The sequence below is a fragment of the Callithrix jacchus genome, chromosome 14, assembly GCF_049354715.1.
Source record: "Callithrix jacchus isolate 240 chromosome 14, calJac240_pri, whole genome shotgun sequence".
Lineage (NCBI taxonomy): Eukaryota > Metazoa > Chordata > Mammalia > Primates > Cebidae > Callithrix > Callithrix jacchus.
In genome coordinates, this window is record NC_133515.1 from 28031231 (window position 1) to 28045847 (window position 14617).

General features: G+C 47.0%; 1 protein-coding gene and 1 pseudogene across 3 annotated transcripts in view; both read right to left on the reverse strand.

The window, feature by feature from the left end:
- The window catches only part of LOC108588199 (small nuclear ribonucleoprotein G pseudogene), a 30841-nt pseudogene extending 22064 nt beyond the window's left edge, over window positions 1-8777 (reverse strand). The window contains exon 1 of the transcript XR_013526428.1: window positions 1-8777. This exon is cut by the window's left edge and continues 22064 nt beyond it. The product of XR_013526428.1 is annotated as a small nuclear ribonucleoprotein G pseudogene (transcript).
- The window catches only part of KCMF1 (potassium channel modulatory factor 1), an 87940-nt gene extending 78332 nt beyond the window's left edge, over window positions 1-9608 (reverse strand). The window contains exon 1 of one of the 2 annotated variants that reach the window (XM_035272118.3): window positions 9264-9608. In XM_035272118.3, coding sequence (XP_035128009.1) covers window positions 9264-9279 — 16 coding nt within the window. In that variant the 5' untranslated portion in view covers window positions 9280-9608. Of the gene's footprint in view, window positions 1-8484; window positions 8778-9263 lie in introns of those variants that run through there. The other variant, XM_035272119.3, reaches the window with a different exon arrangement.
- Between the last annotated feature and the right edge of the window lie 5009 nt (window positions 9609-14617).

Here is a 14617-nt window from a genome sequence, read left to right on the forward strand (position 1 = left end):
TGCTCTCCAACTCCTGACTTTGTGATCCACCCGCCTCGGCCTCCCAAAGCGCTGGGATTACAAGCGTGAGCCACTACTCCAGGCCTCTACTTTTAACTTTTATGAATATGCAGTGTAGGGAGGGAATGCTTCCTTTAAATCCATATTCATGAAAGTAGCCCCACAGCAATATTTATAAAGTGATTTTTAAAAAGTTATTTCTAGAATAATTCAACGATACCTTAGCCTTCACTAAAAACTTTTCGAACTTTTAGTTTAAAAAAACAAAAAAAGGCTGGGCACAGTGGCTCATGCCCATATCCCAGCACTGTGGGAGACTGAGGCAGGTGAGTTTAAGACCAGGCTGACCAACATGGAGAAATCCCATCTCTACTAAAAATGCAAAAATTAGCCAAAGTGGTGCATTCCTGTAGTCCCAGCTGCTTGGGAGGCTGAGGCAGGAGAACCACTTGAACCTGGGAAGTGGAGGTTGCGGTGAGCCGAGACTGTGCCACTGCACTCCAGCCTGGATAACAAGAGCAAAACTCCGTCTCAAAACAAACAGAATTGCTTGAACCTGGGAAGCAGAGGGTGAAGTGAGCCAAGATCATGCCACTGCACTGCAGCCTGGACAACAGAGTGAGACTCTGTCTTAAAAAAAACCCCAAAAACAAAAAACCTAGGCAAATATGTAGAGTAGACAGCATAAAGCTGATGTTCTGAAATGAAGTTATGACTCATAAATGCGTGGATTTTTTTAAAAAGGTTGCAAAGCTTAATATGAAGGAATCTGTTTGGTCATTTCACATCATAAATTTCATAATCTGCTATTGTGAAAAAGTTACCATCTTACAGGATTGCTGCTAATACATCTTAAAATCCTCAGACAAAAAGGAATCTCTTCCAAATTGAGTTCCCAATTTGAAACAAGAAAGTTATGTTTTACTACCTTTTAACTTAAACACAAATGTAAAAAATTTGGGAAAATGAGATTCGAAATGGACTTTATTTGCAAAAATGAAATCAAAGTCCTCAGAAATTAAAATGTTTTCCCATAAATTTACATTCTTAGGCTGGGCGCGGTGGCTCACACCTATAATCCCAGCACTTTGGGAGGCTGAGGCGGGTGGAACACGAGGTCAAGAGATTGAGACCATCCTGGTCAACAAGGTGAAACCCCGTCTCTACTAAAAATACAAAAATTAGCTGGTCATGGTGGTGCACGGCTGTAGTCCCAGCTACTTGGGAGGCTGAGGCAGGAGAATTGCTTGAATCCAGAAGGCTGAGGTTGCGGTGAGCCGAGATCGTGCCTTTGCACTCCAGTCTGGGTAACAACAGCAAAACTCCGTCTCAAAAAAAATTTACATTCTTATCTATTCTCTATTGAAAGTCAAGGTGAATATAATTTACGATTTATTGAAGCTGAAAAAGTTGCTGGGCATGACAGCTCACATCTATAATCTCAGCACTCTGAGAGCTGAGGTGGGAGAATTGCTTGAGCCCAGGAGTTTGAGACCAGCCTGGGCAAAACAGGAATATCCTGTCTCTACAAAAAAAAAAAAAGGATTAGCTGGGTGTGGTGTACACCTACGGCGGAGGTCCCTCCCATCTACTATGGAGGCTGAGGTGGGAGGACTGTTTGAGCCTGGGAGGTCGACGCTGCAGCGAGCTGTGCTAGTGCACAGCATGGGCGACAGAGACCCTGTCTCAAAAACAAAAAACCATCGGCCGGGCGCGGTGGCTCAAGCCTGTAATCCCAGCACTTTGGGAGGCCGAGGCGGGTGGATCACGAGGTCAAGAGATCAAGACCATCCTGGTCAACATGGTGGAACCCCGTCTCTACTAAAAATACAAAAAACTAGCTGGGCATGGTGGTACGTGCCTGTAATCCCAACTACTCAGGGGGCTGAGGCAGGAGAATTGCCTGAACCCAGGAGGCGGAGGTTGCGGTGAGCCGAGATTGCGCCATTGCACTCCAGCCTGAGTAACAAGAGCGAAACTCCATCTCAAAACAAACAAACAAACAAAACCAACCAAAAAAGTCTTGAGAATGTCATAATCTTTTAATAGATTATAGTTAAAGTAAAATAAGTTGTAAGAAGACCCGATGGTAAGGATCTTATCAGTGGGAGTCCATTTACATTTCTACAGGGAAGCAAAAGGCACCACATTAAAATCACATGCTAATTACCAAGCTTGGCTTTGCAGTCCCCAAATTCTGAAACCAAATTATTTCTGTCTATATGTATGTTTCAGTGGCAGATAACATTTTTTGAGACGAGAAAATTAAAGCTGGGAGCAGTGGCTCATGCCTGTAATCCCAACACTCTGGGAAGCTGAGATGGGAAGATCACTTAAGCCTGGGAGGTGGAGGTTGCAGAGAGCCAAGATCCCACCACTGTACTGTACTCTAGCCTGGGCAACAGAGACTGTCTCAAAAAAAAAGAGAGAGAGAATTAAAATCTACTAAGAGTTGGCCGGGCGCAGTGGCTGACGCCTGTAATCCTAGCACTTTGGGAGGCCCAGGCAGGTGGATCACGAGGTCAAGAGATTGATACCATCTTGGCCAACATAGTGAAACCTTGTCTCTACTAAAAATACAAATATTAGCTGGGCGTGGTGGTGAGTGCCTGTAGTGCCAGTAACTCGGGAGGTTGAGGCAGGAGAATTGCTTGAACCCTGGAGGTGGAGGTTGCAGGGAGCTGAGATCCCACCACTGCACTCCAGCCTGGCGCCTGGTGACGGAGTGAGACTCTGTCTCAAAAAAGACAAAAAAAAAACCTAGGTAAAATCTACTAAGAGCAGTACAACTTTCAAAAAGTTGGAGCCGCTATCCTACAATGTATACATATTTCAAAACATCATGTTATACACAATAAATATATACAACTTTTGCCAATTAAAACAAATGTTGAGACTAACTAGATTAACGGCCTAGGTAGTATTTTACATTTTAAAAATAAATAGGCTGGGCGTGGTGGCTCACACTTGTAATCCCAGCAGTTTGGGAGGACAAGGCAAGCATATCACGAGGTCAAGAGATGGAGACCATCCTGGCTACCATGGTGAAACCCCGTCTCTACTAAAACTACAAAAAATTGGCCGGGCATGGTGACATGTGCCTGTAGTCCTAGCTACTCGAGAGGCTGAGGCAGAAGAATCGCTTGAACCCAGGAGGCGGAGGTTGAGGTTGCGGTGAGGCGAGATCATGCCACTGCACTCCAGCCTGGGTAACAGAGTGAGCCTCTGTCTCAAAACAAAAACAAAAACAAAACAAAAAAATAGTATCAGATGCTTCTGAGAATAGCACAACAATATGACCACCTGCTCATTAATCAACTATCGTTTTTACATGTGAAGATCTTCAAAAAGCTAGGAAAATTATAAATCAGATAAAGATAATAAGGACTCTACTTGACATTTTGGTTGAAGTGGCTCATACCTGTAATCCCTGCACTTTGGGAGGCCAAGGCTAGCAGATCACCTGAGGTCAGGAGTTCAAGACCAGCCTGACCAACATGGAGAAATCCTGTCTGTACTAAAAATACACAATTACAGGCACGGTGGCTCATGCCTGTAATCCCAGCACTTTGGGAGGCTGAGTCCGGTGGATCATGAGGTCAGGAGTTCAAGACCATCCTGGCCGATGTGGTGACACCTCGTCTCTACAAAAAATACAAAAAGTAGCTGGGCATGGCGGTGAACGTCTGTAATCCCAGTCACTTGGGAGGCTGAGGCAGAGAATTGCTTAAACCCAGTAGGCAGAGGTTGCAGTGAGCCGAGATCACGCCACTGCACTTCAGCCTGGGTGACAGAGGGAGACTCCATCTCAAAAAAAAAAAAAAAAAAAAAAAAAAAAAAAAAATTAGGCGTAGTGGTGAATGCCTGTAATCCCAGCTGCTCAGGAGGCTGTGGCAGGAGAATCACTTGAACCCAGGAGGCAGAGGTTGCAGTGAGCCAAAATCATGACACTGCACTCCAGCCTGGGCAATAAGAATAAAACTCCATCTCAAAAAAAAAAAAAAAAACCCGAAATCTCAAACAATTTTTTTTTAAGAGATAGAGTCTGTCAACCTCCCAAGTAGCTGGGACTACAACTGCAACCAGCTTGAAATCTGCAACAATTTTATCCAAAATCAAAAGTGGCTCAGAAAGTTAAGAAGGCACCCAAGAGAAAAGTACTAGAATCACAGCAGAGTCCCTCTCTGAAATTTGACAAAATTAGTAAGAAAAAAGTTGGCAATTACTTTGTCATCAATGTTTACCCCTTCCTTATGGCATGTTTCACACTACACTATGGAAGTTATGTAAAAGATGCGTATTCCTTGCCAGACTTAAGGTAAATTGCTGCGTGTCATTCACTTATCCTCACATTCCTTGGAACCTAGCAAACTGCCTTACACATAGTAGTGACTGAAAGACTGAATGATTTAAGGTGACATGTGTACCCAGATCCAGGTAATCAATGAGGCTCTAATCCACGTAAGAACAGTCACAGTTTCCTTTTAGCTAACAAGCACTGAGTAATTTGATAAGTTGCTTTTTTTTTTATTTGGAAAGTTTTAAAAGTAGATTTTAAGCTCTGAATAACATATTTACATTTTAAATGTATTTGAAAGTATGGTAATGAGACATTAAAAAAATACATCAACATGGCCAGGTGTAGCTCATGCCTATAATCCCAGCACTTTGGGAGGCTGAGGCGGGTAGATCACGAGGTCAAGAGATCAAGAACATCCTGGTCAACATGGCAAAACCCCGTATCTACTAAAAATACAAAAATTAGCTGGGCATGGTGGTGCACACCTGTAGTCCCAGCTACTTGGGGGGCTGAGGCAGGAGAATTGCTTGAACCCAGGAGGCGGAGGATGCGGTGAGCTGAGATCGCGCCATTGCGCTCCAGTCTGGGTAACAAGAGCGAAACTCTGTCTTCAAAAAAAAAAAAAAATCAACATAATTGGGCTCGGCCGGGCACGGTTGCTCACGCCTGTAATCCCAGCACTTTGGGAGGCTGAGGCAGGTGGATCAAGAGGTCAAGAGATCGAGACCATCCTGGTCAACATGGTGAAATCCTGTCTCTACTAAAAATACAAAAAATTAGCTGGGCATGGTGGCATGTGCCTGTAGTCCCAGCTACTCAGGAGGCTGAGGGAGGAGAATTGCCTGAACCCAGGAGGCGGAGGTTGCGGTGAGCAAAGATCGCGCCATTGCACTCCAGCTTGGGTAACAAGAGCAAAACTCTGTCAAAAAAAAAATGATTGGGCTCACTGTGGAACTAGATAGCATTGGTAGGGTGAATGTAAAGTGACTGGGTGCTAATCTCTATAAAATGTTAACATGACAAGAACACCACAAAGTGAGTTAAAGTGGCCCTGGAATTCTCACCAGAAAAGTAATAACAGGCAAACAGAAAAAATGTAGAGTACTGCCATCTCCACTAAGTGTCTGGAAGGTGGGGAGCCTGTTGCCCACTCCTGAGGAACAATTACTGCCATTCCAATTCACATGGTGCTGCTGAAAACTGAGGTACAGAGGAGATGGTTCAGTCTGTAAACTCACTACCTGTCATGCAAAGAAAATGATGGAATAGCGGCCGGGCGCGGTGTCTCACACCTATAATCCCAGCATTTTCGGAGGCCGAGGCGGGTGGATCACAAGGTCAAGAGATCGAGACCATCCTAGTCGACATGGTGAAACCCCGTCTCTACTAAAAATACAAAAATTGGCTGGGCATGGTGGTGTGCGCCCGTAGTCCCAGCTACTCAGGAGGCTGAGGCAGGAGAATTGCCTTAACCCAGGAGGCGGAGGTTGCGGTGAGCTGAGACCGTACCATTGCACTCCAGCCTGGGTAACAAGAGGGAAATTCCGTCTCAAAAAAATAAAAAAAGAAAATGATGGAATAGCAAGCCAACTGGGCCCTTTTTAGACTCCTGAGAGTTCAAGCTCCATCAATGCTCTAAAGCGCCAGTCTAGGGCAGAGGTAAGGCAAACTATAGCCCTCAGGCCAAATCCAACCACTACTTTTTATACAGCCCAAAAGTTAAGAATGGTTATTTGTATTTTTGAATGGTGGGGGTGGGGGGTGTCAAATGACAAATCATATTTCATGGCACATGAAAATTATATGAAATTCAAATGTCAGTGTCCATAAATAAAGTTTTAATTGGAACATAGCCATGTTCATTCAATTACATGTTGTCTATAGCTGCTTTAGCGCTATTACAGCTCGCTCAGCCTGCAATGTTTGCCCCTTAGAGTAGCAGCATGCTGACCCCTGGCCTGAGCATTTCTCTCCACTCCTGGTTGCACTGCCTGTCTGAGAGGCAGCCCACTGCTTCACAGGGTTGAGCCTTCAAGCTTGTCAACTGTTGTCCATCTTGGGACTGTGTCGTTCAAAGTTACATTAATGAAATAACAGAATTTAGTGTAATTCATTAGGGTGGGTACAAAGACAAAGTAACATATAACTTGCACACATAAGGCTCTGAACAGGAAGCACCATGCAAGTACATGATAGGCATGTTCAAAACTTTTACCAGACTATTACATCCAGTTCGGGGTCACACTACTGAAAAGAAACAAGGACTACAGAGAATTTAGGGGTGGACAGATGACTGAGAGCACAAAAATTATACCACTAAATAAATGCAGAGGCCAGGTGTGGTGGCTCAAGCCTATAATCCCAGCACTTTGGGAGCTGAGGTGTGTGGATCACCTGAGGTCAGGAGTTCAAGACCAGCCTGACCAAAATGGTGAAACTCTGTTTCTACTAAAAATATAAAAATTAGCTGGGCATGGTGCTGGGCACCTGTAATCCCACCCACTCGGAGGCTGAGGCAGGAGAATCACTTGAACCTGGGGGGCAGAGGTTTCAGCGATCGGAGATAGCATCATTCCATTCCAACCTGGGTAACACAGCGAGACTCCATCTCAAAAAAAAAAAAGAAAAAGAAAAGAAATGCTGAAATAAATGAGATTCGTTGGCCCAAAAGAAAGAAAGGTAAGAAAAGAACTGATAATAGCAAGGGTGCCAAACCCTGTATTTGCTAATAGGTCAAAGTCTTACTGATGACAATAATGGCAGTCTGAACTAATATTCCACAAAATATGTATCTAATGAATTAAATGTAATTTACGAGACTGTTACTCCTGTCTTAGGCCATAAACTAGATCCTTGAAAGATAATCACTGTCAAATATTGTACTTTAAGTCTTCAACATATTATTTAGGTATGTTCCTTTTTCATTAGGCATGTTCTATTTTCTGACATTAATGTAAGCTCCTAGGAAAGCTGTGCTACTAGTGTGTAGAGGTTCGGTAATATTCAAGTAACTAAAAGGTAATTAAGCTTCATAACCACACACCTTTGCACAGGACCAAATATGGAGAAATGGGCTTAAATTACAGAATGAATGTTCCAACTATAATATTTTAATTACTCTAACAGAGCACTGGGGGTGAAGGAATTTTCTTCCCAGGACACTGTTCAATTAGAATGCTCCGTCTGGAACTATCTGGATGCTTTCTTAGAGCAAGGAGAATGGATCTGAAACACTCTTCTTCTATGGCAGTGATTCTGTAATTTTAACTCTCCGAGTTTTTAAGAGTAAGAGAGCCTGCAGCCATTTCTAACTTATGTTTTGTCTTGAAGGTGGTCAATGTTTAAGATAAACTTTAATATCCCAAATTAAAACTTGACTATAACTTTAATTACGACTTTTTAAAATTACAGAGATAAGGATGCATTTCCATTAAACAGAAATAGTGAAAATAGGCACAGCTTCCTATTTCTCTGCTCCTTTGAATGAGGCTAGGTACTTCATTATTTCAAATGAAATATGAAATATTTCCCACACTTAAACACAGTAAGTACTCAATAAATGCTTTGTGAAGAAAATATAGTGTATTTCCTATTAGTTTTGTAACTTTTAAAATACAGAATAAAACCATTAAACACTGAATATTTTTTGAGTCAATCTCAACGTTGCAATTAGTAATGTGTATTTTGAAACTTCTTCTAAATACAATTTTAATCAATCTGAGTTTTTCAGCCTTGAAATTCTAAGGTCTGTATTTCCCAAAGAATATCCTTTCCATAGTGAGAAGCACACACTAAACTGACTCACTAAACTTTCTCCACTCCTACATCACCTATACAGGATTTTAAAATCATAAGTACACAAACTTTCAAGCCACTTCTACAATCTTGTATTAACCTTAGCAGGATAAACATTTGGCCAAATTTCTTTAACACTTTCTATCCAAAAACCTGTACTAGTGAAACAAAGAAAACACAACCCCCTCCTCCTTTTATAAACCATATGGCAGTAAATTAAAGTTAACTTATTTCTAACCAGCTCAAAGCCTAAACATCGACCCTAAACATTTGTCTCTTTGTGCCCTGGGACTGGGCTTAGGGAGCTGTCTGCTTATTTGCAACTGTACTCCAACCATGTATTTAAATCTTACAGCAAGGTCCAAAACGACCCCCGACCATGAACAGACCTCACAATCGTCATTTTCCAAAACCTGGTCTGGTAGGCAGCACATGCCGACGAGGGCCCCGGGGCCGGCGGGGAGCGAGTCCTGCTCCGCCTGAGTGACTGAGCAGGGAGTTTGCTTGCCGCGGCGGGGTCGGATCCACCCCGGGAACTTGTTACCCGAGCCCAGGGACGCGCTGAGGCCTAGCCGCGAGGCCGGGGCGGGCTCCAGGCGGCGAGGGCTTCCTGTCCCCTGGCCGCAGAGCCTTCCCGCCAGCCCCGCGGTCGCCCGCAGGCGGGGACACTCGCCGTCGTCTCCCGGCGACCGGACGCGCCTGCCGGGTCCCGGGTCGGCTCTTTCGCCTCCTGCTGCTGCCCATGGCCCGGCTCTGCGACCACACCGGGCTCTTCCGGGGCGGTGGGAGCGCTAGGCCGCGCTGGGGCCCGCGGTTCCCGGACCGGCCGGGCAGGCCTCGGCGTCCAGTATCAGCCCCGAGGGCCGAGCTCCCGCCGGTAACGGGCCCCACCGCCTCCCCTCCCCCCCTCGCCCCATGACAGTGCAAACCCTCCGGCCGCCCCGGCCGCCCCGCCTCCAGCACCAGGCCCAGCCAAGGGCCGCGGCCGTGGCGGCAGCGGCGCCGCGGCTCTCCGCCCTCGCTCGCTCGCTCCCGGGTCCAGCGCCTCGGGCCCGGCTCAGGCTCGGCCAAAGTCTCCGCCGCTTCCTGGCCGCCCTCCGCCGCGTCCGGCCCGGGCGGGGTAGGCCGAGGCCCCGGCGGTGCGGGTGGGGGCGGGGGCTCCTCTCACCTTCATGTCGGGACATCCTAGTTCAGACGGTGGCGGCGCGGCCCCTCCCGGGCTCCGGCTGCAGTGTCCCCCGCGGGGTCCCGGCGCTGCCCGCGCCGGCCGGCCGACTCCCACTGGACTCCTGGGCTCGGCCGCGGGGGCGGGGTGGGCAGGGGAGCGCTCCCGCGGCGGCGGCGGCGGCGGCGGCGGGGAGGCGGCGCGGGGCGGGAATGGGGACGGGCCTGGTCGGGGCTGAGCTCCTCCAGGAGGCGGGTCCGACGCCGCGGCTCCGCCGGCGCCCGCCGTGACTCCGGTCACTCTCGGGCCCGCCGGCTCCCGGCAGCGGCGCGGCGCTCCGCAAATCCCGCTCCTCCCCTCCCCCGACCCACCCCCCGCCCCTCTCCCCCGGCTCCCGGCCGCCGCCTCCTCCTCCTCTTCCTCCTCCTCCGCCTCCTTCCGCCGCCCGCACGCCAGCCCCGCCTCTCGCTGCCCGCGCCGGCCCCAGCGGCCCCGAGGCCCCGCGGCCGGCGGGGGCGGCGCGGCGGCGGCGGCGGCGGCGGCGGCTCGGGTTGCGGCGTTTGCCCGCGCTTGCCAGCCGGCCGCGAACGGACGCCCGAGCCCAGCCTCCGCTTGGCCGCCTCCGCTTGGCCGCCTCCGCGCCGCTCCACGCCGCGCGTAGGGAGGAAGAGGAAATGCCTAGCGCCGGCCCCCACTGCTCACCCGCGCGGACCGAGGAACGCCCGCCTGCCTCACCGCCCCCAGCTCCTCCTGGGGCGGGCCTGGGCCTTGGGCTGGGCCGGCCGCGGGCAGTAGGTGCTTCTCGGCGGCGAGCTGCGACTCAGGGGGGCTACTGTCCCCAGGTGTATGGCCTCCGGGCCTGCCGCGGGCAGCGAGCTCCGACCCCAGGGAGAGGCCGCGGACCGCCTGAGGACTTGTGTTTGTGTGTATTTTAAGACAACAGCCCAGAAGGGAAAGGCGGCTGGCCACCGGTGATCGCCGGCATTCGCCGGCCGGGTAACTGGCGATCGGGAGGGAAGCCGGGAGGCTGCCGGGCTCCGAGGCCGACTCCTTGCGAACCATCTCTGTTAAAGACTCCGTGCAGCCCCCGGCGGTGCCCGCGCAAACTGTCCCAGCGCCTTAGCTCACCGCGAATGCCCTGCCTTGGAAACTTGGAGTTTTTTGTTTCCTGCAAGTGGTCTGCTTTTCCGATTTTATCTGTGTTTGACATTTTTACTTTCTTATTGTCAACTTTGTTTTCAATCATTATTAATTCAACAAATCTTTGTACTGCCCCTTACCACGTGTCGGTGTTAGCGTGGTTTGGTGGAAATAGATGGCGCTTTGAAGTCAAGACAGATCGGCCATGGGATTTTGGTTCTGATATCCTCTGTGTAACCGTGGACGAATTACAGGACTTGCTGAGCCTCCATTTGTCTGGTTTTTGTGGTTGTTTTAATTTATCTTTTTCCATTTGAAGTTGTGCTTTTTGCATAAAATTGTACTGTTAACAGGCTAAGTCAACTGAAATTGGAATCTAGGGTACTGCTTGCTTTGGGGTTACTCTTAGACTCTCCACCATTCACTGGCTGTGTGACCTCTTAACCTCTCTGTGCCCTGACTTCTCTGTCTCTAAAATGGACATAACAACAGATGTTTAATAATAAGAGGCTTGGAGGTGAAGTGCTAAAATGTATATAAAATACCTACCACAGGACACAGTAAAAAGATTGTTACCGTATTTCATTGAATCTGATTTTAAGACATTTCCTGATATCAAAGAAACTAAAGCTCATCTTAAAGTCCAGGAAGTAGGTTTTGGCTCACTCAGAACTCCTGAGGGACTGTATTTGGTAGTAACTAGTGATAAACTAGAGTTTAAATGAGGACCTTGTCACCAGAAATATTTGTATGGAGCTTCTGCACAAATTCATTCCATTTCGTTTGTGGAAAGAGGTCCAACCTGGCCGTAAATGGGGTCTAGTGAAGTAGGAAGAAGGGTTTTAAGTAAAGCTAGTTAATGCTTATTGAATGCTTACCCTGTATGATGCCTTTCTAAGCATTTTACGGTATTGGCATATGTGATCCTGGGTATCAGGAGCCTCCATTTCTTGGGCTGTAAAAGTGGGGACAACACTGATCCCACTGTCTCCTGAGGGGTAAGTGATGTCTATAAATAAATTGTATAGAGATTAAGGCATTATCAGTGCTGCAGACAGATAAAATGCTGGAGAAGGTAGGAAAGCCTACAACAGTACTGAACTGCAGGAGGGATTAAGAGTAAATACGAGGTTTCATTTGCTTAGGTTTGGCAAAGGCTTGGCTAACTAAACAGATAACTGTTTTTGACAGTTACATCATTGTTTTCAGTCAGGCAAGAGTAAGGAAAGAGAGTAAACGGTTTTGTTTTTTCCTGTTTGAATAAGAGTGAGCAGAAATATTGTGGTTATTTGGGGTTTTCATGACCTTCATTCAATTAGAGTTTCAGGCTGTTCAACTTGAAACAACCTTCTCCTTGCTGTCCTGTCATATGGGAAATTTCATTTCCAAGAAAAGGATTAATTTCCAGCCTGGGCGAAACCCCATCTCTATTAAAAAAGTACCAAATTAGCTGGGCATGGTGGCATGCACCTTTGGTCCCAGCGACTCAGGAGGCTGAGGTGGGAGGATTCCTTGAGCCAGGGAGGTCAAGTCTGCAGTGTGCCATGATTACACCACCACATCCTAGCCTGAGTGATGTGTGACACTCTGTCTCAAAAAAGAAAAGAAAAAAAGGAATACTTTAAATCCTTATAACGAATTGTCTACCAAATGATTTCTGTTGCACTCCAGAAGTGTTTTCCTCCAGGCCCTTCTTCTCCCCGCACCCCTTGACTTCTCCTTTCTTCTGTGGACAACTGTAACTAATGCATGTTTTTGCTAGGCTAAATTATATTTTTTCTATATACTGTGGCCCAATTATATTTTTTCAAACAAGCTAATGGATGTAAGCATAAGCACTGGTGAAATCTGAATAAGGTCTGTAGTCTACTCAATAGAATTGTACTGATGTCAATTTCCTGGCTTCCAATATTTTTCCATAGTTTTTGTAAGATGTTCCCATTGGAGAAAGTGTACCCAGGCCCTCTTTGCAACTACCTATTGGTTTATCATTATTTCAAAGTAAAAAATTAAAGTATAGGGACAGAGGCCAGGCGTGGTGGCTCACGCCTGTAATCCCAGCACTTTGTGACGCCGAGGCAGGCCAATCATGAGGTCAGGAGATTGAGACCATCCTGGCCAACATGGTGAAACCCCATCTCTACTAAAAATACAAAAATTAGCTGGGCGTGGTGGCATGTGCCTGTAGTTACAGCTACTGGGGAGGCTGAGGCAGAATTGCTTGAACCCAGGAGGCGGAGGCTGCGGTGAGCCGAGATGGCGCCATTGTACTTCAACCTGGTGACGGAGTGAGACTCCATCTCAAAAAAAAAGGTATAGGGACAGAAATCAGATCAATGGTTGCTGGCCCCTGGAGTTGGGGATGGGTGGACTGACCACCAGGAGAACTTTTCCAGATGATAAGAATATCCTATATCTTGATTGTAGTATTGTTTACATTATTGGATGAGTCTGTCAAAACAATTATACACCTAAAAGGGTGGTTTTTTTCTTCTATGTAAATGATATCTCAATAAACCTGACTTAAAATAAGAAAAGCACGCTCCTATCATCCCAGCCTCCTGGAGCTTACACTATGAAATGTAACTTTAAGGCCCAACATGCTGTTCCAGCATACAGACTTCCTTCTGCCAGTGCACCCTGGGCTTCTTTGTACTGTATTAATTCATGCCCCTGGCCAGGCATGGTGGCTCATGCCTATGATTCCAGCTCACACCTATGATTCCACCTCAGAGGCCGAGGCGGGCAGAACACAAGGTCAGGAATTGGAGACCAGCCTGCCCAATATGGTGAAACCTCGTTTCTACTAAAAAAAAAATACAAGAATTAGCTGGCCGTGGTGGCGGGTACCTGTAGTCCCAGTTGCTTGGGAATCTGAGGCAGGAGAATTGCTTGAACCCAGGAGGTGGAGGTTGCAGTGAGCCTAGACCACACCACTGCACTCCAGCCTGGGCAATAAAGTGAGACTCTGTCTCAAAAAAATAAAAAATAAATAAAATTTCTGCCCCTGTGCTTTTGTACATACTCTTCTTTCTGCTTAGATGGAGCACAGGAAAGTAAGGTCCAAGTTTAGGTCCCTTGTACTCCAGTAAGCCTTCCCTGCCTCCCTTAGGCGCACCAGTAATTTCCTAACTTCCTCTGCTCACTCATGTTGTGCTGTCATTTTTAATTTGTTTTCATCTTTTTTCTCAGCTAGACTCCTCAAAGGCAGTGATGACATTGTTCATTTTTGTCTCCAGGATCCAGTACTGTTGAATGAGTGAGTGAGTGAATGAATGAATGATTTATTTTATATTACTATCTTTTTTGAGACAGAGTCTTGCTCTGTTGCACAGGCTGGAGTGCAGTGGCATGATCTCAGCTCACTTCAACCTCCGTCTCCCAGGTTCAAGTGATTGCACTGCCTCAGCCTCCTGAGTAGCTGGGACTTTAGGAGACTGCTACCACACCTGGCTAATTTTTATATTTTTAGTAGAGACAAGGTTTCACCATGTTGCCCAGGCTGGTCTCAAACTGCTGGCCTCAGGTGATCCACACACCTCAGCCTCCCAAAGTGCTGGGATTATAGGCATGAGCCACCATGCCCGGCTGTGAATGATTTAGAGCTGAAAGAAAAAGTAACGGTTCTCAAAGTGTGGTCCAAGGTCCCCAAGAGGTGAGATGAGGTGCTAGGATTTTTATACTTTAAGCAAATAGCGCATCCTAATAGATTGAATGCAGAAGAAGAGAATCCAACTGTCTTTAATTAAGCCAAACATTAAAGAGATCTGTAAAACAATATTGCACTTCCACATTTTTGGGGGAAAAATATAGATAATTTTCTTTCAAATGTTTTGTGTTACTAGGTAGTGGATTTACTTTTTTTTTTTTTTTTTTTTGAGACAGAGTTTCACTGTTGTTACCCAGACTGGAGTGCAATGGCACAATCTCGGCTCACCGCAACCTCCGCCTCTTGGGTTCAAGCAATTCTCCTGCCTCAGCTTCCTGAGTAGCTGGGACTACAGGCATGCAGCACCATGCCCAGCTAATTTTTGTATTTTTAGTAGAGATGGGGTTTCATCTTGTTGACCAGGATGTGGTCTCGATCTCTTGACCTCGTGATCCACCCGCCTCGGCCTCCCAAAGTGCTGGGATTATAGGCGTGAGCCATTGTGCCCAGCCTTGATTTACTGTTGTTTTTAAGTGAGTACTTTTTTTTTTTTTTTGAGACAGAGCCT